Source organism: Cinclus cinclus, chromosome 1 (genome assembly GCF_963662255.1).
Source record: "Cinclus cinclus chromosome 1, bCinCin1.1, whole genome shotgun sequence".
NCBI classification, from domain to species: domain Eukaryota; kingdom Metazoa; phylum Chordata; class Aves; order Passeriformes; family Cinclidae; genus Cinclus; species Cinclus cinclus.
Window position 1 is genome coordinate 150,262,706 of NC_085046.1, and position 22,027 is coordinate 150,284,732.

Consider the following 22,027-nt stretch of genomic DNA (forward strand, 5'->3'; position numbering starts at 1 on the left):
GATCACTTTATTAATTTCCATTAACAAAAAATTAGGTGGCAACTCATTCCAGACCCATACAAGGGTCAGGAAGGTGTGGGGTGGGTGTCTGCTCCAAAGCCAGTATCCATTGACCAAACAAAGCCCTGCCTGAATTCCTCAGACAGCTTTTGGACAAGTTATCCATCTCTCCTTGAAGTTCTCCTTGCCTTTTGTCTGAAAGATGAACCCTTGTGTTTCAAAAAAGGTCTAGAAAAGACTGAGCCAAACTCTTCCAAAGATTCACTGTGACAAGACAAGAGGCAAACCCAAAGAGTTGGAAGAGTGTGGGGAGATAAAAAAAAGGAGCAAAAGACTCATTCCTAAAAAATGCAGGGAAATTCAGGGAGAGCTTTGAACAGCTCACGAGAATGAGGAGGATTAGAAAAAACAGAGGTCAACTGGATGAAGAGGGAATTAAATTTCTGCAAAAATGAACCAAAAAAAAAAAAAAAACCTTCTGTGGCTAATAGAGGGAAATAAATAATCAGAGACATTTCCAGAAGCAGGAAGGTGAGGACAGCTTCACCCCAGGTGGAACAGAGCTAATATATTAATTAATAAATTTTTATATCAGAAAAGATACAAACCACAGAGAGGTTCAGGTTGATGTTTAACCACAAAGTATCACCCTGTGTACGGAGAGCTCTGCTTCACCCCAGGAGGGGGTGACTCCAAAGCCTCACCCACACAGATTTTCTGCCTTTCCGACCAGATCTCCCCCCACAGCCATGATCTCTGCAGGGAACAGCCGGAATGTGGCAAACATGCTGCCAAACTGGCCAGAAATCAAAGGGGTGAAGCATCCGTGGCCAATGGAGGGAGGGGAGGATCAGCTCCTCCGCATGCGGCTCCTCAAAGCGATGACGGCTACGGAGCTGCTGAGAGGTGGCTGCAATCACCCAAGCCTGACGATTTTTGGAGGGTGTGGACCTCAAAAAAATCTCAGTGGTTCAAGAGAGTCATAAATGGGAGGGCTGAAGGCCACAGTGAGAAATTTCACCGCTTACCCCAAATGAAATTGTGGGACAAGAATTGGGACTTCCCGATTTACTCCCAGGGGCACCTCTTGGGTCAACTCACTTGGCTCCAGGATCTGCAAGTTTGGCAGAGCTGGAGAGAACACCACCAAGGAGCTTTCAGAGTTTCATGAAATCATGGAACGGTTTGGGTTGGAAGAGACCTTCAAGATTATCTCATTCCAATCCCCCTGCCATGGGCAGGGACTCCTTCCACTATCCCAGGTTGCTCCAAGCCCTGTCCAACCTGGCCTTGGACACTTCCAGGGATGAGGCAGCCACAGCTCCTCTGGGAAACCTATGCCAGGGCTTCATCATCCTCCCTGGGAATAATTTCTTCCCAGTGTATGTTCTGTGTAGAATGCCTGGAAATGATGGTGTTTGTGTTCCAGTGATCTCACTGTGATCATGATTCACAGGGAGCTCAGGTTGGAAAGGCAACCTCAGAATGTTCCGAATCCAAGCTCCTGATCCAAGCTCCCAGTTTTGAGATCAGCCTAGTTTTCTCAGGACTTCACCCATCTAGGCCATGAAAACTTCCCAAAGATGGGAATTGCACCACCTCTCTTGGAAACCAAACGTGCCACATGGAAGAGTTTATATCATATTTGAATTGATTATCCCAAATATCAGGAGCTGGGTGAAAATTGGAAGAGGGTATTTTTGCTGGACCTTGGAAAGGGCATTATAGGAAAATGCAGAACTAGAGTGGGAGGGATCGAAATATAGGAGCTTGGAGCAACACACAAGGAATTGCAGATGATGTGCTGGAGGATTAAAGCAAGGGGGAAAGTCATTCCACTGTGTCCTGGTTTGAAAGACAGGTGTTTGCTAAGGAAAGCAGAAGCTTCCCTTTGGACTGAAAAAAAAATGTGATTCTTCCGATTATTATAATTTTGGAATTAAGAGAGCTCTCAGGCAAAGATATGGGGGTAGGAATAACAGTTCTTTATTAGTATATCTGACAAGACAAACAAGAACAACAACAGCTATGAAATTACCCACAAAGAGAACAGTAACTCAGTCCCAGTGTTTTTTGGCTGCAGGCACCTTTTCCCTGAGCTGCAGTTCCCGGTGCTGGGGGCGGGCGGGTCCCGCAGAGCCGCAGGAGGGCTGGGGGTGATGGCAGAGCTGTCCCAGGGGGAGAGAGAGATGGAGAGAGAGCTCTCCGCTCACGGTGTGGGTCCCAGTGCTCAGCAGAGTGCTGGATGGTGGTAGTTCACAGCGAGAAGACAGCAGGGCAGGGTCCGATAGTGGTTTCCCGACACTGGGATGGGACAGAGAGGCAGGAGGCGGCGATCGTCCTTCTCGTCCGAACTCCGCGGGGGAAAAATGGGCCGAGGCCCAGCCTTCCGCTTCCTCTTCTGGCTGTTTGAATCTCGCGGGGCTTACCTCCTCTGTCTCTCTCCTCCCCCCCCCCACCCTCCACCTTGTCACCAGGGCCCAGTCAACAGGTATCTTAGCATGACAATGGGGAAAATTCCACAGAGGGAAAAGGGAGAGAACCAACCCCCAACATTGTCCACCCCGAATTTTCCCCTACCATCATGCTAAATCGAATTAAAATCTTTAAATTATAGACATCCATACAGTTACAGATACAGGCACAGTAGTGTAGGTAGTTCACCTTAAAACAAGGTCTCCTTGGGGTATGCATCAGGTCTCTCCATCTATTTGCATCACACACCAGGTACACCCTGGCCCTTGAGGAAAAACCACCCCACGAATTGGATTGTCTTTGCTGGGGGAGTTCACCCAAACAGTTTTTCCTAGCATACCTCTCATATGCACCACTGGAACCTTGTCCCCATCTGGTGTTCTCAAGGGCTCAGACTGGGCAGGGCCTTCTCGATTAGTGGAACCTCGGGTGTTCACTAACCATGTGGCCTTTGGTAGATTAATCTCCCAGTTCTTGAAAGTTCCCCCACCCAGTGCCTTCAAGGTGTTTTTAAGCAGCCCATTGCACCGTTCCACTTTCCCAGCCGCTGGTGCGTGATAAGGAATGTGGTACACCCACTCGATGCCGTGTTCTCTGGCCCAGGTGTTTATGAGGCTGTTCTTGAAATGAGTCTCATTGTCTGACTCAATTCTCTCAGGGGTACCATGTCTCCAAAGGACTTGTTTTTCCAGGCCCAGGATGGTGTTGCGGGCAGTGGCATGAGGCACAGGGTAGGTCTCCAACCATCCAGTGGTGGCTTCCACCATGGTCAGCACGTAGCACTTGCCTTGGCGTGTCTGAGGCAGTGTGATGTAGTCAATCTGCCAGGCCTCCCCATACTTATATTTAGACCACCACCCCCCATACCAGAGGGGCTTCACTCGCTTGGCTTGCTTGATGGCAGCACACGTCTCACAGTCATGGATAACCTGGGAAATACTGTCCAGGGTGAGATCCACCCCTCGGTCTCGTGCCCACTTATAGGTAGCATCTCTGCCTTGGTGACCTGAGACATCGTGGGCCCATCGAGCCAGGAACAGCTCTCCCTTATGTTGCCAGTCTAAGCCTATCTGTGACACCTCTATCCTTGCAGCCTGATCTACTTGCTCATTGTGTTGGTGCTCCTCATTAGCCCGACTCTTGGGGACATGGGCATCTACATGACGGACCTTTATGGGTAGCTTCTCTACCCGACTGGCAATGTCTTTCCACTCATCAGCAGCCCACATTGGTTTTCCTCTACGCTGCCAGTTAGCTTTTTTCCATCTTTCCAGCCAGCCCCACAGAACACTGGCTACCATCCACGAATCAGTGTAAAGGTAAAGCTTTGGCCACTTCTCTCTTTCAGCAATGTCCAGGGCCAGCTGAACGGCTTTGAGTTCAGCAAGTTGACTTGATCCACCTTCTCCTTCAGTAGCTTGTGCAACCTGTCGTGTGGGGCTCCATACGGCTGCTTTCCACTTCCGGTTCATCCCCACGATGCGACAGGAACCGTCAGTGAAAAGAGCGTAGCGAGTTTCATCTGCTGGCAGTTGGTTGTATGGCGGGGCTTCATCAGCCCGGGTCACTTGTTCTTGCTTCTTTTCATCAGTGAGTCCAAAATTTTCACCTTCTGGCCAGTTTGTAATTATTTCCAAAATCCCAGGGCGATTTGGGTTTCCGATGCAGGCGCGCTGTGTGATGAAGGCAATCCACTTGCTCCATGTGGCATCAGTGGCGTGGTGGGTAGAGGGGACCTTCCCTTTAAACATCCACCCCAGCACTGGTAGTCGGGGTGCCAGGAGGAGCTGTGCTTCTGTGCCAATCACCTCTGAGGCAGCTTGAACTCCTTCATAAGCAGCCAAGATCTCCTTCTCTGTTGGGGTGTAGTTGGCTTCAGACCCTCTGTAACTTCGGCTCCAGAATCCCAGAGGTCGGCCTCGGGTCTCACCAGGTACCTTCTGCCAAAAGCTCCAGGACAAGCCCTTGTTCTTGGCTGCAGAGTAGAGCACATTCTTCACCTCTGGTCCCGTCCTGACTGGGCCGAGGGCTACAGCATGAGCGATCTCCTGCTTGATCTGGGCAAAGGCTTGCTGCTGCTCAGGGCCCCAGTGGAATTCGTTCTTCTTCCGGGTGACCAGGTAGAGAGGGCTCATGAGATGGCTGTACTCAAGAATGTGCATTCTCCAAAAGCCTATGGCACCTAGGAAAGCTTGTGTTTCCTTCTTGTTGGTTGGTGGAGACATCGCGGTGATCTTATTGATGACCTCAGTGGGGATTTGGCGCCGCCCGTCTTGCCACTTTACTCCCAGGAACTGGATCTCTCGGGCGGGACCTTTGACTTTGCTCCTCTTGATGGCAAAACCGGCTCCCAGCAGAATCTGGATGATCTTTTCTCCTTTCTCAAATACTTCCATTGCCGTGTTCCCCCACACAATGATGTCATCGATGTATTGCAGATGTTCTGGAGCTTCACCCTTTTCCAGTGCAGCCTGGATCAATCCATGGCAGATGGTGGGGCTGTGTTTCCACCCCTGGGGCAGTCGGTTCCAGGTGTACTGCACGCCCCTCCAGGTGAAAGCAAACTGAGGCCTGCACTCTGCTGCCAGAGGAATGGAGAAAAATGCATTGGCAATGTCAATGGTGGCGTACCACTTTGCTGCCTTGGACTCCAGCTCGTACTGGAGTTCCAGCATGTCCGGCACGGCAGCGCTCAGCGGTGGAGTCACTTCATTCAATGCACGATAGTCCACAGTCAATCTCCATTCTCCTTCAGACTTGCGCACAGGTCAGATGGGGCTGTTGAAGGGTGAGTGGGTTTTGCTGACCACCCCTTGGCCTTCCAGCTCACGGATCATCTTGTGGATGGGGATCACGGCATCTCGATTTGTCCTGTACTGCTGGTGGTGCACTGTGGAGGTGGCAATTGGCACTTGCTGCTCCTTCACCTTCAGGAGTCCCACTACAGATGGGTTCTCTGACAGTCCAAGCAAGGTGTTCAATTGCTTAATGTTTTCTGCCTCTACAGCAGCTATTCCAAAAGCCCACCTGAGTCCCTTTGGGTCTTTGTAATAGCCATTCCTGAGGAAGTCTATGCCTAGAATACACGGTGCCTCTGGGCCAGTCACAATTGGATGCTTCTGCCACTCCTTCCCAGTCAGGCTCACCTCAGCCTCCAGCAAAGTCAATTCCTGTGATCCCCCTGTCACCCCAGCAATAGAAACAGGCTCTTCCCCAACATGTTCTGATGGTATTAGGGTGACCTGTGAACCAGTGTCAACTAATGCCCTATGTTTTTGTGGCTCTGATGTGCCAGGCCATCGGATCCACACCGTCCAAAAGACCCGGTTTTCCCGTGCCTCTCCCTGGCTAGAGGCAGGGCCCCTCTAGCACTGGTTATTATTTCCTTCCTGGGCATACATGTTGGAGGTTCCCTCAAGGGGATCTGACAAATCATCCTCCCTTTTGTAATACCCTGCATCTTGGTTATGGGAAGTTGAGGCTACCTTCACTTTAGTGGAGCTCCCTTGGTTAGTGTTTCCCTCCCTGAGTTGACACACCCGCGCTGCCAGGGCAGAAGTGGGTTTCCCATCCCACCTCCTCATGTCTTCCCCATGGTCACACAGAAAGAACCACAGGTCAGCTCGTGGGGTGTATCCTCTCTCCCTAGATGGGGGACGTTAGGCTCTAACTCTGGCATCTGTGACTCGCACTGGTGCTGCATTGACCTTCCTCATCTCCTCCCTCACCCCTCTTATCTCCTCCTTGAACTCCTCTCTGAGTTCCCTAATCATGGTAGAGACCTGAGCCTGCATTGGGCCGTTCATTATACTCTCAAAATTTCTGAGCTTATCGGCAACAGAACCCACTGTCTCGTGGTTGGTGTCAGCATTAATGGCTGCAATGAATGTGGTGTATTGAGATGGCCCCAGGTGTGCGAGATTCCACAACATCTGCCCTGTGCACCTGATCTTGTCAGGGTCATTGTCATGTTGTCCACCCCTCCCAAAGAGTACTTCCAGTATTGCCACTTCTCTCAGCTGTTGGATCCCCTCCTCAGCGGTTTTCCAGCGCATTCTATGGTGGTGCTCCTGCATTCTCTCTCTATGGACAAACCTCTCTCTTACACTCATTAAAAGCCACTCCCAGAGGGAAAGGGGGCCTGGTTCCCTTACGAATATGTGATCCACACCTGAGTCCTGGGTCAGGGGTCCCAAATTCCTTGCCTCAGTACCATCCAGCTGCACACCTGTACCCATAAGGTCCCAGACCCACAGTAACCACACTGTAAAAGCCTCACGGCCCCTTCGTACAACATCTTTATGCAGATTACGGAGACTCTCGTATGACAGGGACTCTGTGACGATCTCAACCTCTGGCTCCCCTGCTGGTTGTGAGCGCCCTGCTTTCTGAACATTATTATCTAGGTGCTTTGTTTTCACCTTAGACTTTCTAGTTTCCACGGGGGCAACTGCTGCTGGCTGTGAGTGCCCTTGCAGTTCAGCTGGAGCCTGGAGAGATGTAACATTTGTGGGTTCCACTGCTGCACCATCAGGTTCTCCCTCTTTAAGACAGGGGGAGAGTTTCTCAAGAGCTGGGGAAAGGTACTCCTTCAGCATTTGGCCCATCTCCTTCACTAGAAACCCCACCCACTCTGGATGGTTCCTTTCTGAGGTGAGCTCTGGGGCAGAATGAGGCTCAGGGGCAACATCCTTAACCTCTGGGGCAGAATCCTTAGTCTCTGGGGGAGAATCCTTAGTCTCTGGGGCAGGGGCAGGGTCAGGCTCTGGGGCAGAGTCCTTAGTCTCTGGGGCAGAGCCAGGCTCTGGGGCAGAGCCAGGCTCTGGGGCAGGGCCAGGCTCTGGGGCAGGATCCCTATTTCTTGGGGGACGTATCAGGGTTGTCATCCAAGTCAATCTCCCCTCATCTCGGAATGTTAAATAGAACAGGTTTACAAGGCCTATTAGCAATGTCAGCCACTGTATGACATCATTACTGCTTAGAAGAGATTTGAACCCCTCAAAAGCTGGTGGAGCAGAACCAAAAAACTGTGTAAGGGGTTGGGACAAAATTTTTCTTGGTGTCATATCCTCACAGTATGTGCCATTATTAAAGTAACCCCAAAAACATACAGTTAGAGTGTGATAGCTCTGAATCCATGTGCCCACCTTCCAGAGGAAGTTAAAAATCCATGAATTTCTCACGTTATCAGCCCACAAAAGGAACTGGATAATGGTTACAGCAGCCTGAGTTATAGGACCCATGTTCAAGTAAGGGATTGCAAATGGGAGAGATAAAGCTGTGGCCACATGGAGCCCAAACCACGGTAAGCTGGACAACATGATGCCACCTAACACAAAACTGAGGAAACTCAAGAACTGTTATTCCTTTTTCACCCTTTTCTCTCAATGCCCTCGGGCCCCACGTTGGGTGGCCAAAATCTGTCCTGGTTTGAAAGACAGGTGTTTGCTAAGGAAAGCAGAAGCTTCCCTTTGGACTGAAAAAAAAATGTGATTCTTTTGATTATTATAATTTTGGAATTAAGAGAGCTCTCAGGCAAAGATATGGGGGTAGGAATAACAGTTCTTTACTAGTATATCTAACAAGACAAACAAGAACAACAGCAGCTATGAAATTACCCACAAACAGAACAGTAACTCAGTCCCAGTGTTTTTTGGCTGCAGGCACCTTTTCCCTGAGCTGCAGTTCCCGGTGCTGGGGGCGGGCGGGTCCCGCAGAGCCGCAGGAGGGCTGGGGGTGATGGCAGCGCTGTCCCAGGGGGAGAGAGAGATGGAGAGAGAGCTCTCCGCTCACGGTGTGGGTCCCGGTGATCAGTAGAGTGCTGGATGGTGGTAGTTCACAGTGAGGAGACAGCCGGGCAGGGTCCGATGGTGGTTTCCCGACGCTGGGATGGCAGGGATGGGACTCAGGCGGCGATCGTCCTTCTCGTCCGAACTCTGCAGGGGAAAATGGGCCGAGGCCCAGCCTTCCGCTTCCTCTTCTGGCTGTTTGAATCTCGCAGGGCTTACCTCTTCCCTCCCGTCCCCTCCCCCTTGTCACCAGGGCCCAGTCAACAGGTATCTTAGCATGACAATGGGGAAAATTCCACAGAGTGAAAAGGGAGAGAACCAACCCCCAACACATTGATCTCCAAATTCGGGGAAAATTCAGTATTCCCAGTAAAGAAAGATTTGTACAAGGGGAGTTGATGGAAGAAATGCTGATGGAAAGTCACTTCCAGTGGGGAATAATGGGAAATCTCATCCATCTGCTGTGAGACTGACCCCAAAAGCCAACTCTGTTAACTGTTAAACAATACTGAAAGATGGAGTTTGGAAATAAAAGAAGGAAAATTAAATGTGATTACAACAGTTTTAACACAAGATTCTTTTTATTCTGCTCAAAAGGGTACAGAGAACATGAGATTTTAACCTTTCTGGAACACATCATTGACATGGGACGTTCAGTCTCCTGCCTCATGTTTTGGACACAGAAATGTCTCCTTAATTTTTTGGGTACAAAGAAGGAGATCTAGGAAGGATAGCAGAAAATGATGGGGTGGAGAGGACCTGCTTTAAGGAGGTAGGGAAGGCTCTTCTCAAGGTTTTTTGCCTTAAATATACTTCACACATTTGAATTTTTTACTTCAAACCCAACCAGACCAGCACAGCACAGAAACTCCACAGTAAATTTCGTGGTAGCTGTTGAAAAACCAATTAAACACATGAGTTGGGCCTTCCTGAGTTTTGCTTCTCTCTTAGCTGTGGGAAAAGTGTGGATATTAAAAAAAAAAAAAATTGGGAGCTGTTGAGTGTTGTTCATAAGGCACCCACATGGAAAGCTGGGCTGTTGGGGAGGGTGGTATTTTCATCATGGAATTTTCAGAATAAATTACTCCAATTATCCCCTCAGAGTCTAGTCCAGAAAAAGGCACAGAGGGAACAGGCCAGGATCCCAACTGGCACGACGCTGGTGCTCAAACTTGCTGCTCCATCAAAGTTGCACAGGTCAGAGTAACAGCAGGTGACAGGATGTGTCATCCCAATGTTATCCACGTCGGAGGGGATGCAGCTGGAGGCACACATCTTGGTGACAGTCGAGATTCCCGTGGGCGGATAAACTATGGCAAAGAAGAAAAAAAAAAAAAAAAAAAAAAAAAAGCAGTACAGTTAGGACTTCGAAAAACAGAGAGCATCACCATTCTCTTTTGTCTTCTAATGACCAGGAGCTGGTGTCATAGGATTAGAGAATGGTTTGTGTTGGAAAGGAACTTAAAGATTATCAAATTCCAATCTCTCTGCCATGGGACCTTCCACTTTCCCAGGTTGCTCCAAGCCCTATCCAACCTGGCCTTGGACACTTCCAAGGCTGGGGCAGCCACAGCTTCTCTGGGAAGCCTCTGCTAGGGCCTCCCCACCCTCTCCACACTCAGGGAGGAATTTCTTCCTGATATCCAATCTAAACTCACCCTCTTCAGGTTTAAAGCCACTCCCTGTTTTCCTACCACCACATGACTTTGCAAAAAGTTAAAATCTTATTTCTGAGTATTAACCAGAAGCTTGCATTCACCAAATATTCCCTCACACAAACACTGCTTCCCACAACAGCAGGAGAGCTGGAGATCCCACCAGAGTTCTTTTCTACAGATGAGTGGAAAGAGGAACCACACCAGCACTGTCAAAACACTGATCACTGTCTAAAGTATGGATAAGGAAGGAATTGTCCTTACCATCCTCCAGGGAATACATTGTAGTCTTGCACATGATCTCCTCCTCTGTGCAGTTCTCAATTGTCTGGCACTTCTCAACTGAGGTCAAATCCCTGCACGTGTAACACTGCAAGGAGTATCCTGTGAGGAGGGAGAAGAGGAGGATGGCCTCAATGTGGATTCTGCCTGTGCCCCTCCAGGTATCTCTTGGGAGAGATTTTCGAAAATAATCATGCTGAGAATGGGAATGGAATCATAGAATGTGTTTGGACTGATGTGAGCAAGAAACACAAAGGTCAAAACAAAAAGGTGATCAAAGCACAGCCTCAGGTCAGATTCAGCCCCCTTGCGATGAGTCAAACAAGACAAAAGCACAAACACAGGAGACCCTGTGACACAGGAAAGAGCTTGGGCTGGTTCACTTTTCTGTTTTCTGGATCTACATCTCTCCTTGACTTTAGTAGAGCATCAGAAAGAGATCCCAGATTCCCACAATCACAGAATGGGGGAGGTTGGAAGGGGTCTCTGGAGCTCCACCAGCCCAATCCCTGCCCTCAGGCAGGACCACCTAAAGCCTCTTGTCCAGGACTGTCCCCAGGTGGGGTTTTAATATATCCAAGGATGGAGATTCTGCAGCTTCCCTGGTAAACCTCTGACAGTGCTCAGTCAACCTCACAGTCATAAAGTGTTTCCTGATGTTTCCTGTGTTTCAGTTTGTGTCCTTTGCCTGGTCCTGGCACTGGGAATCACTGAAAGGAGCCTGGTCCTGTCCTCTTTGCTCTCTCCCTTCAGGAGTTTACAGACATTTTTAAGAGATGTCAGTTTGAACCTTCACTTCTCCAGCCTGAGAAGTCCCAGCTTTTCCTCAGAAGAGAGATGCCCACCCAGCCCAGGCCTCAACTGCTTGTCCATGAGGATCTTGGAACAGGTTTCCTAAAGAGGTTGTGGACCCTCCATCCCAGGGGTTCCAGGCCAAGTTGGACAGGGCTTGGAGCAACCTGGGAAGGTGTCCCCTGCCCATGGCAGGGGGTGGAACTGGATGGTCTGTAATTCCCTTCCAACCCAAACCATTCCCTGATTCCATGATCTTATAGGAGAGAGCATCAAAGTCCTTCCTGAAGTCCAGGTGGAAAACATCCACAGCTCATCCCTTGTCTACCAGGTCAGTCACTTTATCACAGAAATTTGTCAGCTTGGTCAGGTTTGTCCCCTTGGTGAAGGATCTGGATACACAAACAGGAAAGTCAGACTTGGACGTGAGGTGCAGCAGTGAGAATTTCCTCTGGTGCTACCCACTCTGCCAGCTCTTCCCAAAGGCTGGGAGGGTGTCCCAGACAGAAAGAATTGGTCTCCATCACAAGAACAAACTAAGCACAATCCTTCCCCTTCCCCTTCCCCTTGTGAGGGTTTGTGAGAAGAATGTGTGAGGGGTTATTTTAAATCATGGAACAGTTTGGGTTGGAAGGGACCTTAAAATCTTCCAGTTCCAGACCCTTGCCATGATCAGGGACACCTTCCACTATCCCAGCTGCTTCAAGCGCTGTCCAGCTTGGCCTCAGACACTTCCAGGGATGGGGCAGACACAGCTTCTCTGGGAAAACCTGTTCCAGGACCTCACCACCCTCACAGAGAAGAATTAAACCAGACAGCAGCACCATGAATGGATTGCATGTGACAGAGGCAGAGACCACAGACACAAGATTTGTTATTCAAGATTCCAAATCCGTCCTGAGCCAGCTCCTCCTGCCTTGTCCCTCACCACTTCAGAGATGTTCCTCAACCCTGTAAAACTGCAAAGTCCTTGAGAGCTGCAGATGCTTCTCAGCTCCTACAACCACAAAATAATCACAGCCCAAATCTTTCAGAGCCTAAAGTCTTCTGAGGTGCACAAACTTCAGAGAAAACCACTGAAGAACCCAGATTGTTGTGACACAGAGCACTCCAAGCTAAAGATAACAAATCAAAACAGTGTCTGGTGCTTCCTATCACAAAAAAAAAAAAAAAAATAAATAAATAAAAAATCAACAAGGTTTTCAGGGCATTTTGTTTTCTGTGGGGTTTTCTGAGGAACCCAACATTTGATCTTGTTCCTTTCCTCTAGATGCTCTCTTCCACCCCCCAAACAGACACCTCAAAGTGTGTGTTACAACCACACTGATGTATTTTGGTGCCATCACACCCCAGCAGCCCATCTTTGGTCTAGGAAGCCCTTGTCACCCTGTCTGTGTGACATTCCTGCTGAAATTCATTAAACCTCCCTAAAAAGAAGAAATGATCCAGCTCCTCCCAGCACAGCTCCAATGGGATATCAGCAGGCTCAGGCAGACAAATCACTCTGTGAAAATAGACACCATCCTAATTAATGAGCCAAAAAAAGCCCTTTTCTAAACAAACACAGCAATTTTCCTGCTTAAGCAAACTTTATTCTCATGCTTTGCCTGTTATGACCTGATGCTTTGTTTGCACTAATTCCACATCTGACAGTTGTGAAATTCATCTTCAGGAGGAAGCATCGTTCTTAGTCTCACATTTCACGATGTTGGACAAATCCAACCCACAGGATTTTTGTTCCTCTCTGAAAAGAAAACCTAACAAGCCACCACCTGTTTCTCCCCTGCAGAGTCTGCTCAGCGAGGAGGGAGGACTGAAAATATTTCTTTCCTTGCATAAGAAGGAAATAAATAGGAGTTAAAAAAACCTAACCTAGCTCCATAGACAGGCACAGATAAAATCAGACCCAGTGCTGTCTAGGTCTGAGAATATCCCAGTGATCCCTGGACTGATCCTGCTCATGAATTATCTTGGACAGGAGAACATTACCACGAGAACACCAATGAAGCTTGGGATCATCAACTGTTGTGCAAGAAATTGATGTGGTGGTAGAAACAAGGGACAGAAAGGATGGAGGGAGGATCATGGAATCATGGAATGGAATCACAGAATGGTTTGGGTTAGAAGGGACCTTTATGATCATGGAATTCCACCCCCTGCCACGGCCAGGGACACCTTCCGCTGGACCAGGTTGCTCCAAGCCCTGCCCAACCTGACCTCCAGGGCTGAGCATCCACAACTTTTTGGGGTAACCTGTTCCAGCACCTCACTTTGATCTTTAAGGTCCCTCCTAACCCCAACCATTCCATGATTCTATGATAAACATCAAGCCTGGAGTACCTGGGCCACCAGTAGTGTCCCAGACTATCTTTCCCATTTCTAAGAGCTAAAATTGGATAAATCCTACATGCAACATTTTTGGAGAGCTCCCACACACTGTGCATGGAACTGACATCCAGGGCTAAGTATCAAAAATAGTAGAGAAAGTTAAAAATAATGATTAAAAAAAAGTGAGATTGAGTACAAACATGGAAAAAGTGAGAGTGGGAATTTGCATTAAAGGAATTACATGGTTTAATCACACTCTGCCTTGTGAAACTTCCTAAAGAGCCTGAACTGACAATCCCAATGACACCATCACCACTCTGAACATATGGAAATATTCCAAAGAAAAGAGAGATTTATTTTTTTTCCCTGAAAACTGCCTGAAGTCGGAGACGTGGCTTTCAGAGGGAACAGGGCACATCCTACCCCATCATACTGCACCTCCTGAAGGAGTCTGGATAAATCTGAGTAGGAACTCACCCAAATCCATGCAAGTGACAGCAGCCAACAGAAGAGACAGAAACACCTTCATCTTGCTCAGCTCTCGTTGTCTGGTCACTGGGCTGTCACCACTCTTCACCAATGTCACACGTCCTGGTGGTTTGCCATGCACTGATTCCCCAGAGCCAAATCTACTGGGTAAATGACTCTCATTGAGCTATAAATGAATTGAAGGAGCTCCAAAGCAGGCCCCACCTCTTGCTACTCCGTCATCTCTTTTCATGTGCCTTGGAGAAGAAAATTCGCTTTTGCAGGGTGAACAATGGCTGGGATTGGTTAAGCCTGGCATTTTGTGTCCGAGCAGGATGTGGAAGCCTCAGGGTGTTAAATAATCCTGACTTCCAGGTCTTGTCTTGAAGCTTGGGGATACTCCCTCTCCTTTTTTGGAGCGGTTTCAAGAAATCCTGGGTAAAAAAGCCTTGGTGGGTGTGAACATCAAGGATTTGAACCTCGTGGATTTTTCTCCTCTGCGTCTTCACCTTCAGTGGGGTCCAGAGCTTATCAGGAGCAGGAGGAGAATCATGGAATCATGGTTTGGATTGGAAAGACTCTTCTCATTCCAAACCCTCTCCATGGCCAGGGATACTTTCCACTAGACCAGGTTGCTCCATGCTTTGTCCAGACTGGTCTAGAAGTGGGAATCTGATTTTCAATCCCTCATTCACTGGAAAAAAAGCATGAAACACTGGGAAAAAAACAGGACCAGGACCCAAAAGTTTGGGCCTAAGGAATCTCTCAGGCTCATTATTCCAAGGAAGGATGAAATGAAGAAGCCCCTCTGCTCTGAGCCGACCTTCTCCAAGTGTGGTTGCAAGCTCACGACTTTTTTGCTTCCCAAACACTTTTTCCGTTCCTGGCCCTGCTGCCCCAGGCATCAGCTGGATTTTCCTGCACCTCAAGCCAGCTCAATGCTACAAAATCCTCCTCCAACATGGGAAGAGCAAGTCTAGGTGTGGAATTGCAAAAACCGGGAAGGAAGAACATTTTGGTGGCTATGCCAGGCACCCTCCCAACACAGCCTTTGACTAAGGAATGGGGAGAAGCTGAATCCAAGATGGTGTTGAAGATATCCCCACCACCTTCGTTATTCCACCATCAAAGGAACTTTATTCAAGGTTATTCACTTGAACTCTTGGAATCATAGAATCATTAAGGTTGGGAAAGACATCAGGATCATCACATTCAGAGTCAAAACAGCAACACCACCATTTTCTCCACTAAACCCTGTCCTCAAGTGCTACATCCACAGATCTTTTGAGCACTTCCAGGATTGTGACTACATCGTTACCCTGGAGCCTGTTCCAATGCCTGACAACCCTTTCTGCAAAGAAATTGTTCCTAATGTCCAATCAAAACTTTCCTTGGTGTGACTTGAGGCCAATTTGTCTTGTCGTGCCTTGGAATGTTAAAAGTTTTTCTAGGAATGCTGGATAAAAAAATCCAATCATCATCTCTCCAAATCTAAAGCTCCCAAATCGTGGAATGGCTTGGGTTGGATGGGAATTTAAAGACCATCCATTCCCAACCTCCTGCCATGGGCAGGGACACCTTCCATTATCCCAGGCTGCTCCAAACTCCATCCAGCCTGGCCTTGGACACTTCCAGGCATGGGGCAGCCACAGCTTCTCTCAAATTTCATTCCAGGGCCTCCCCACCCTCACAGGGAAGAATTTTTCCCTAATATCCAATCTAAAGGTGGTCTCAGCATTTCAGCAATCCCTGTTGCTTTTCAAAACACCACTTCTGGGTGACTTCCATCCTCAGGAATTCCGATGGATTGTTTTCACAGTTGCCTCGCTAATACAGTAATTATGTGGATTATGAGAGGTAAGCAGTTATTTCCAGCCCCAAAAATTACCTAGGGAAAGACATTTAGGTATATTCCATGTCTGGCATTCCTCATGTTCAGCAGAAAATGTTATAATCCTATTAAAAAGGCGAAATCCTCTGATGGTGTTTGCCTTGTGCGTAGGGGGAAAAAAAAAGAAAATAAAAAAACATTGATGGGGTGTGGCTTCTGGTTTCTGGTATTAAGTGGCCTTAAACAATGTGTGTTAAATGACTGGTTTCACCTGCACAACTGAAATGTGATCTCCCTCGCCTTAGAAAATCTTGGATGGAAGAATCTCCGCCACCACCCTGCTCTAAATCCTGTTCCCTCCTTTGCTCCGGAGGGTGGTTTGGGGGGGATGTCAACACACCTTGTTTATGGTTTCAGTTGATCTTATCTGAGTCCTGAAATGTTTCTTCTTTTATGCACACCCCGTGCCACTGCTTTGCAGGGTTGGCAACTCAGAAAAAAAAAAAAAACAAAAAAAACAAAACCAACAACTAATGAGAACATTAAAATATTGTTTTGATGAATTCCTTTTATTATTCTGTAGGAAACCACAACATGTTCTATTGGGGGAGTTCCCACTAATTACAGAAAGAAAAAAAAATAAAAATAAAAAGACACACAATCTGCATAAATATGCCTTGTCACAAGATGGGTTTTTAAAAAATAGACATTTTTTATTGTATCTGTTCAAAGGGAAATTAATACAACAACTCTCTTCAGATGAGTTTGTTGTCATAAATAAAAGGAAAAGTTCAGCCAAATGTTTACTTCCAGCCTGGGAATCCTGTGCCAAACTCTTTTCCTGTCCTAACTCACCAGCTGAGGCAGTCTCAGGGTGGAGGCATTTTCCTCAGACCTGCCTCATTTGTGTCCAACCTGGAAATCTCCAAATCCCACAACCTCCCAGGCTGCCCAGTTCCACTGCAAATCGGAAAATTCCCCATCAGCGTCCAGGGCAGAGTTTCAGGGACCAAGGGCCACAGGCACTGAGAGCTTTCTTAATTATTTTGAGCTCTCCATATTCATTAATCAGCTCTTGATGTATCTCCTATGAGTGCCAGATTTCCAGAGCTAGCAGGTGTTGGAGTGAAAGATGGGATTGGATTTAAGGGTGGAGTGGTGCTGACATGACACTGTCATGCGCTGGTGCTAAGCTTTTGTTGGAAGAGGATTTAAAGATCGCCCCATTCCAACCCTTGCCATGGGCAGGGACATCTTCCACTTACCCAGGCTGCTCCAGACACCATCCAACCTGGCCTCGGATACCTTCAGGGATGGGGCAGCTACAACTGCTCTAGGAATTCCATTCCAGGACCTTATCACCCTCACAAGGAAGTATTCTTCCCAATACCCCATTTAACCTTATCCTATTCCTGTTTAAAGCCATTCCGTGTCCTGTCCCTCCATCCCTTGTCCCAAGTCCCTCTCCAGCTCTCCTGGAGCCCCTTCAGGCAGTGGAAAGGGCTCTGAGTTTTCCTTGGAACCTTCTCTTCTCCAGGCTGGATATTCCCAGCTCTCCCAGCCTGGCTCCAGAGCAGAGGGTTTCCAGCCCTTGGAACATTTCTGTGGCCTCCTCTGGAATTGCTCCAGCAGCTCCACGTGTCAGTGATGAAAGGCACTCAGGGAAGCAGCAAGGATGGGTTACTCTGAGTACTTAACTGCTGCTGGGAAGATGCCAGAGGTTAAATCATCATGAATTTCACCTCTGGGACATCAGAGTCCCCACCTGTCCCTCACAGAAACCAAAATTCTCCAGAGCTGAGATTCTTGCACCAGAAAGAGAGGAAATAAACAGGTATCCATGCCCTTCTCCATCTCCTCCATTGATAAGGAATGTCTTTGAAAGCTAAAGAGAATGCTGCAAAAGCAAAGTAAAAAATAAAGAATGCCAAGCCTGACTCTGGCCTATCCCTATGAATAATGACTCAGGAATCCAACCCTGCAGCTCTTTTAGAGCCATTTTCACTAAGGCACCACTCATTAGCTCATTAGTCACAGCAGCCTTATTCCTCCTAATTGATTTTACTACAATCCCCTACAATGTATGGCCAGGATCCAACGTGTCTCTGCCTGGCTTAAAAATCATTGCATTGGCATAGCTTTGGAGAAACTTCATCCTTCTCCCAAGCCTCTGGAGTGTGAAAAGGTCAGGTGATTCCCATATAACAGAGTTTCTGGAAAGTGTCCTCAGGGAAAGGACATGTGTCACCTTGGTGGGACAAGCCATAGGCTCAAAGGACCCAGCTAAGCGGAGAGTTGTAGCTTTCACACCTGAGAGCAGGTGAGATTGACACAGACTGGAGCTGCAGATGGATGCAGGAAGTTTGGCAGCTCTGTCCACACTGGTTTTCACCTTGGCACTGAACTGGGACAAGAATCATGGAATGGTTTGTGTTGGAAGGGACTCCAAAGATTATCTCATTCCAAACCCCTGCCATGGGCAGGGACATCTTCCATTATCCCAGGTTGGTCCAAGTCCTGTCCAACCTGGCCACGAAGGGGTGGAGGCAGCCATGGCTGCTCTGGGAATTCCAGGGCCTCACCCTTACAGAGTGATTCTTCCCTCACAGGGAAGATTTTCTTCCCAATATCCAATCTAACCCTGCCCTCTGGCAGTGGGAAGCCATTCCCTGTGTCGTGTCCCTCCATCCCTTGTCCCAAGTCCCTCTCCAGCTCTCCTGGAGCCCCTTTAGGCACGGGAAGGGACTCTGAGGTCTCCCTGGAGCCTTCTCTACTCCAGGTGGACATTTCCAGCTCTCCCAGCCTGGCTCCAGAGCAGAGGGTTTCCAGCCCTTGGAGCATCTCCGCGGCCTCCTCCGGAATTGCTCCAGCAGCTCTACATCCCTCTGCTGTTAGACCCCAGAGCTGGATACAGAACTCCAGGTGATATCTAGAGGGAGTGGAGCAGAGGGACAGACCCCATCCCTGGACCTGCTGGTCACATTCCTTTTGATGCACCCCAGGGTTCTGTTGTCTCCTGGCTCCAATAGAGACCTGAGAGAATGTGATTAAAGCCAGACCCAGGGCAGACCTGTCAGACCACCCCACAAAGAGTTCCTTAATTCTGCTGCTCATCCCAGATTCCCACCAGACCTCACTGTGTCCTCCTCTCTGCCCCAGCCATGTGCTGTGAGCTTCACCAGGGGCTCAGAGATGCCTTGGATGTTCCCCAGGACAAGAAGGCAGGAACAAGATGATTTATTTTTATAAGGACTCCTGCTCCCTCCAGGTAATCATTCACCTGTCTATTTTTTTTTTCCTAACCTGTTTTTCTCCCTCTCAGAATTCCATGCAGGTACCTCTTATCTTATTAAGGTTATAATTTAGATTAACCTCTGTGTAGCTCTTAACTCTTTCCGGGTGAGACCTTCACATCCATCATTTCCCTGGCCAGTGGCCAGCACATGGATACAGCAATCCCATGAGGGAGTCTTAGAGGAGTTAATAATTCCTAAAGTGTGTTTATGATGTGCATAGAAAGGATTGATCATATATTTATAACTAGTGGGAATTTTAATTCCTTCCCTATCAATTCTTTTCTTGCTCCTTTTTGTTCTTTTTGCTTCTAAGCAGAGAAATTCTCCCTTCCCAGTCAACTCTGACTGAGGCAGCAATCACTTATTTGCAGATGCTTTGCTCCATCCAGCCTTTACAAGGTATTGTTAATGATGCAGGAATGTAAATCACTCACTCAGTGTAGCTGTCACCTGCCTTAATTATCCCCTGCCTTTGTTCCAGACTTAATCCAAGGAATAGGAGATACTGTCCTACCTGAGTCACTTCGCTGACCCAGAAGGGAAGAACAAGGACAACAAGTGTAAAACACTAAATAACCTGACTGAAAAGTACCAGCTTTGCCTCCAGGGCCTTTTCATCTCCCTCTAGTCCTGCAGAGCTTGGCATTGGAGCTGGATATATCCATGCTTTTGGTTGCTGGGAGCTGCCCAAACCAGTATAAAACTTGAATGAAGATTCAACTGCCCAGGTGAGAGGCTCAATGTGTCCTGCACCAAAAACTGCCCAGGTATGGCCTCCAGATGCTTGAAGATTTCAGGAAGATGTTTTCTGATCCCAAAACTTGTGGCTCCCAGAGCATTTCTCCCTGGGAAAGGTGAGGAAAACAACACCTCTCCTGTGAGGAAAGGCTGAATTGGGATTTTTCTGCCTGGAGAAGAGAAGGTTCTGAGGAGACCTTTAGAGCTCCTTCCAGTGCCTAAAGGGGTTCCAGGAGAGCTGGAGAGAGATTTTGGATAAGGGCCTGGAGTGGAAGGACAAGAGGGAATGGCTTCACAATAAAAGAAGTCAGTTGGGAATGTGAGGTTTGTTCCAGAAGTCTGGAAAAGGCCTTATCTACCCCCACCTGACCAGGCTGTTATCAGATACCCACAACACCACCACCTGTCCTGATCTACCCCCTCTCCCTGCCCAGAGTCCAGCCACAGCAGAACTCAACCCTCTGAGCTATCCCACCACATCCCTGTGATCCCAACATTTCACGTGGCTCGGAGCACGGATTTAACCCCAAGCCACACGAGGAGTTGTGAGACAGATGGGTTTTTTCAGCCTGAAAAACAGGCTGGGAAGGGAGGGCTCCGGGGGCCCCACAGCATCTGCCATGGAAAAGGGTCAAAGAGAGGTCTGGGATGGATTTAGTCCTCGTCCACAGGTTCCAGATGAAGTTCTGTCTCCATCATGTCCCTTAGGAGAAGGGGCTTGTGGTCCTGGAATGGCAGCACTCCCATCCCAGTCCATCCCAAGGGAACACACTGGCAGAACTGGGACCTGCCGCTGCCACCTCCTGACAACAGAAGAAAATGCAAATCCCTCCTCCCAGATCATTTCCTAAGGAAGGAAGGACTTTTCAGGATAATTTCGGTATTTTTAAATTTTCACTGTTCCCAAAATTCGTGGTTTGTAATCACTTGGTTCCAACCAACTTGAGGACGAGAAACCTCCAGGTAAAAATAAAGAGAAAAATTGAGTTTATCTAAATTGGCTTGAACAACCCAGGAGTTGAACTCCAGCAGGAGTAGCTCCACCTTGTCCTTATAAAGAACCTGAGTAGTCACATTGTAAGTACAAGGTACCACCATCTTTTATCTGCTAAGTGAATTGAACTTGATTTTTTTTTTTTTTTTCATCTTTTCCTGTCATAGTTTGGCACTAAATGGGTGCTGCTGCTCCTGGCACCAGCAGGTTTTACTGGTCTGAGCTCAGGTGCAAAACTCAGCCTCTGGAGCAAAAACGGGTGAGTGAATCGCCACAATCCGAGCAACGAGAGATGGAATCTGAGCCAGGGGCACTTGGCACCTGTGGAAAGCACCTGGTTTAGCTCTGGGTGGCAAAATGTGACAAGAATCCGTGTGAAATTCAACCCACCCAGTTGCTGGTGTTAATTGGAGTGGAGCAGAGCACGGAGCTACTCACACCTCTGCCCCCATGAGTTTGGTGCTGTTTGTGTTACATTTCCGTGCAGCTTTAAATCACTCCCACGCACAGGAGAAGTTATTAATGTCAGCTCAGGTGGCCGAGTGCTCCCTGTATCCCGGGAAAGGTCAGATCACAGAGACCCAGCCACGTTGTGCAACTTCTGAAATCTCTTTTCCTTGGGAGGTGATAAGTGGGAAGGCGTAAGGGGTTAGCTGCACCACTTAATCAGTGGCTTGCCTTCATTTTCTTCTGTCTTCACTCAGAGTCAGGATTAAAAACATGAAAGAGAGTAATTTCTCTTATTCGGACTTGGTTGTTTATTAAATTTTATCTAAAGTACGGAGACTTCTGCAACACTTCTAGCTACCAAAAAGCAAGCAAAATGAAGCCAAATCTACCTAGTTACAAGGTATTTTAAAGCTAAACAGTCCAGTAGAGAATTAACACCTGTATTATTTATACTTTTGACCCAATAACCAAACTCCTGTGACCCGCAGTGCAGCACTAACTATCCAACCAGAAACTCCTGCCTGAAATCATAAAGAAGGAAGAAGAAGACAGAAAGAAACAACACCCAAAATCCTCCATCTTGTCCCATACCTATTATTATATTCTAAAAACTCCAAATTCAAAACCCTTCACCAGGTGAAATCACACACTTCTATTCTAACTACACACCATTGTTTCCAACTCCATCACTCAAATTTGGGAGCCTTCTCCAAGGCCTCAAGTCAAAAGCAGTGTTCTCCTGGGGGTCAGTGTCAGAAAGCTCAAAAATCCCAGGTTTTTGGGTTCCAACAAGAAGGTTGGAACATGTTCCCACAGCCACATGAAGCACCTCTCCACTTTTACAGCCTCCTCCCACCTTCCCAGCCTCAAGATGCCATTTCCCCCAGGATGTCTCAAAATCCATGGAATGGGGAGAAAAGGAAGTGGGA

At 48.0% G+C, this 22,027-nt stretch overlaps 1 protein-coding gene across 1 annotated transcript; it reads right to left on the reverse strand.

Moving 5' to 3' along the window:
• Nucleotides 1-9,144: 9,144 nt before the first annotated feature.
• On the reverse strand, nt 9,145-13,850 carry LOC134050897 (ly6/PLAUR domain-containing protein 2-like). Its single transcript, XM_062504313.1, has 3 exons — nt 13,799-13,850; nt 10,184-10,303; nt 9,145-9,574 (listed from the first exon to the last, which is right to left on the reverse strand). The coding sequence occupies exons 1-3, from the start codon at nt 13,848-13,850 to the stop codon at nt 9,363-9,365; spliced, it is 384 nt and encodes a 127-aa protein (XP_062360297.1). The 3' UTR covers nt 9,145-9,362.
• Nucleotides 13,851-22,027: the final 8,177 nt, after the last annotated feature.

What these genes read in the sequence shown, in the direction of transcription:
- LOC134050897 (XM_062504313.1), bottom strand. Translation starts at nt 13,850, where the DNA reads ATGAAGGTGTTTCTGTCTCTTCTGTTGGCTGCTGTCACTTGCATGGAT. An exon ending in TGTCACTTGCATGGATTTGG is followed by an intron (nt 10,304 to 13,798) that starts GTGAGTTCCTAC and finishes CCCTCCTCACAG; the next exon opens with GATACTCCTTGCAGTGTTAC. An exon ending in AATGTATTCCCTGGAGGATG is followed by an intron (nt 9,575 to 10,183) that starts GTAAGGACAATT and finishes TCTTTGCCATAG; the next exon opens with TTTATCCGCCCACGGGAATC.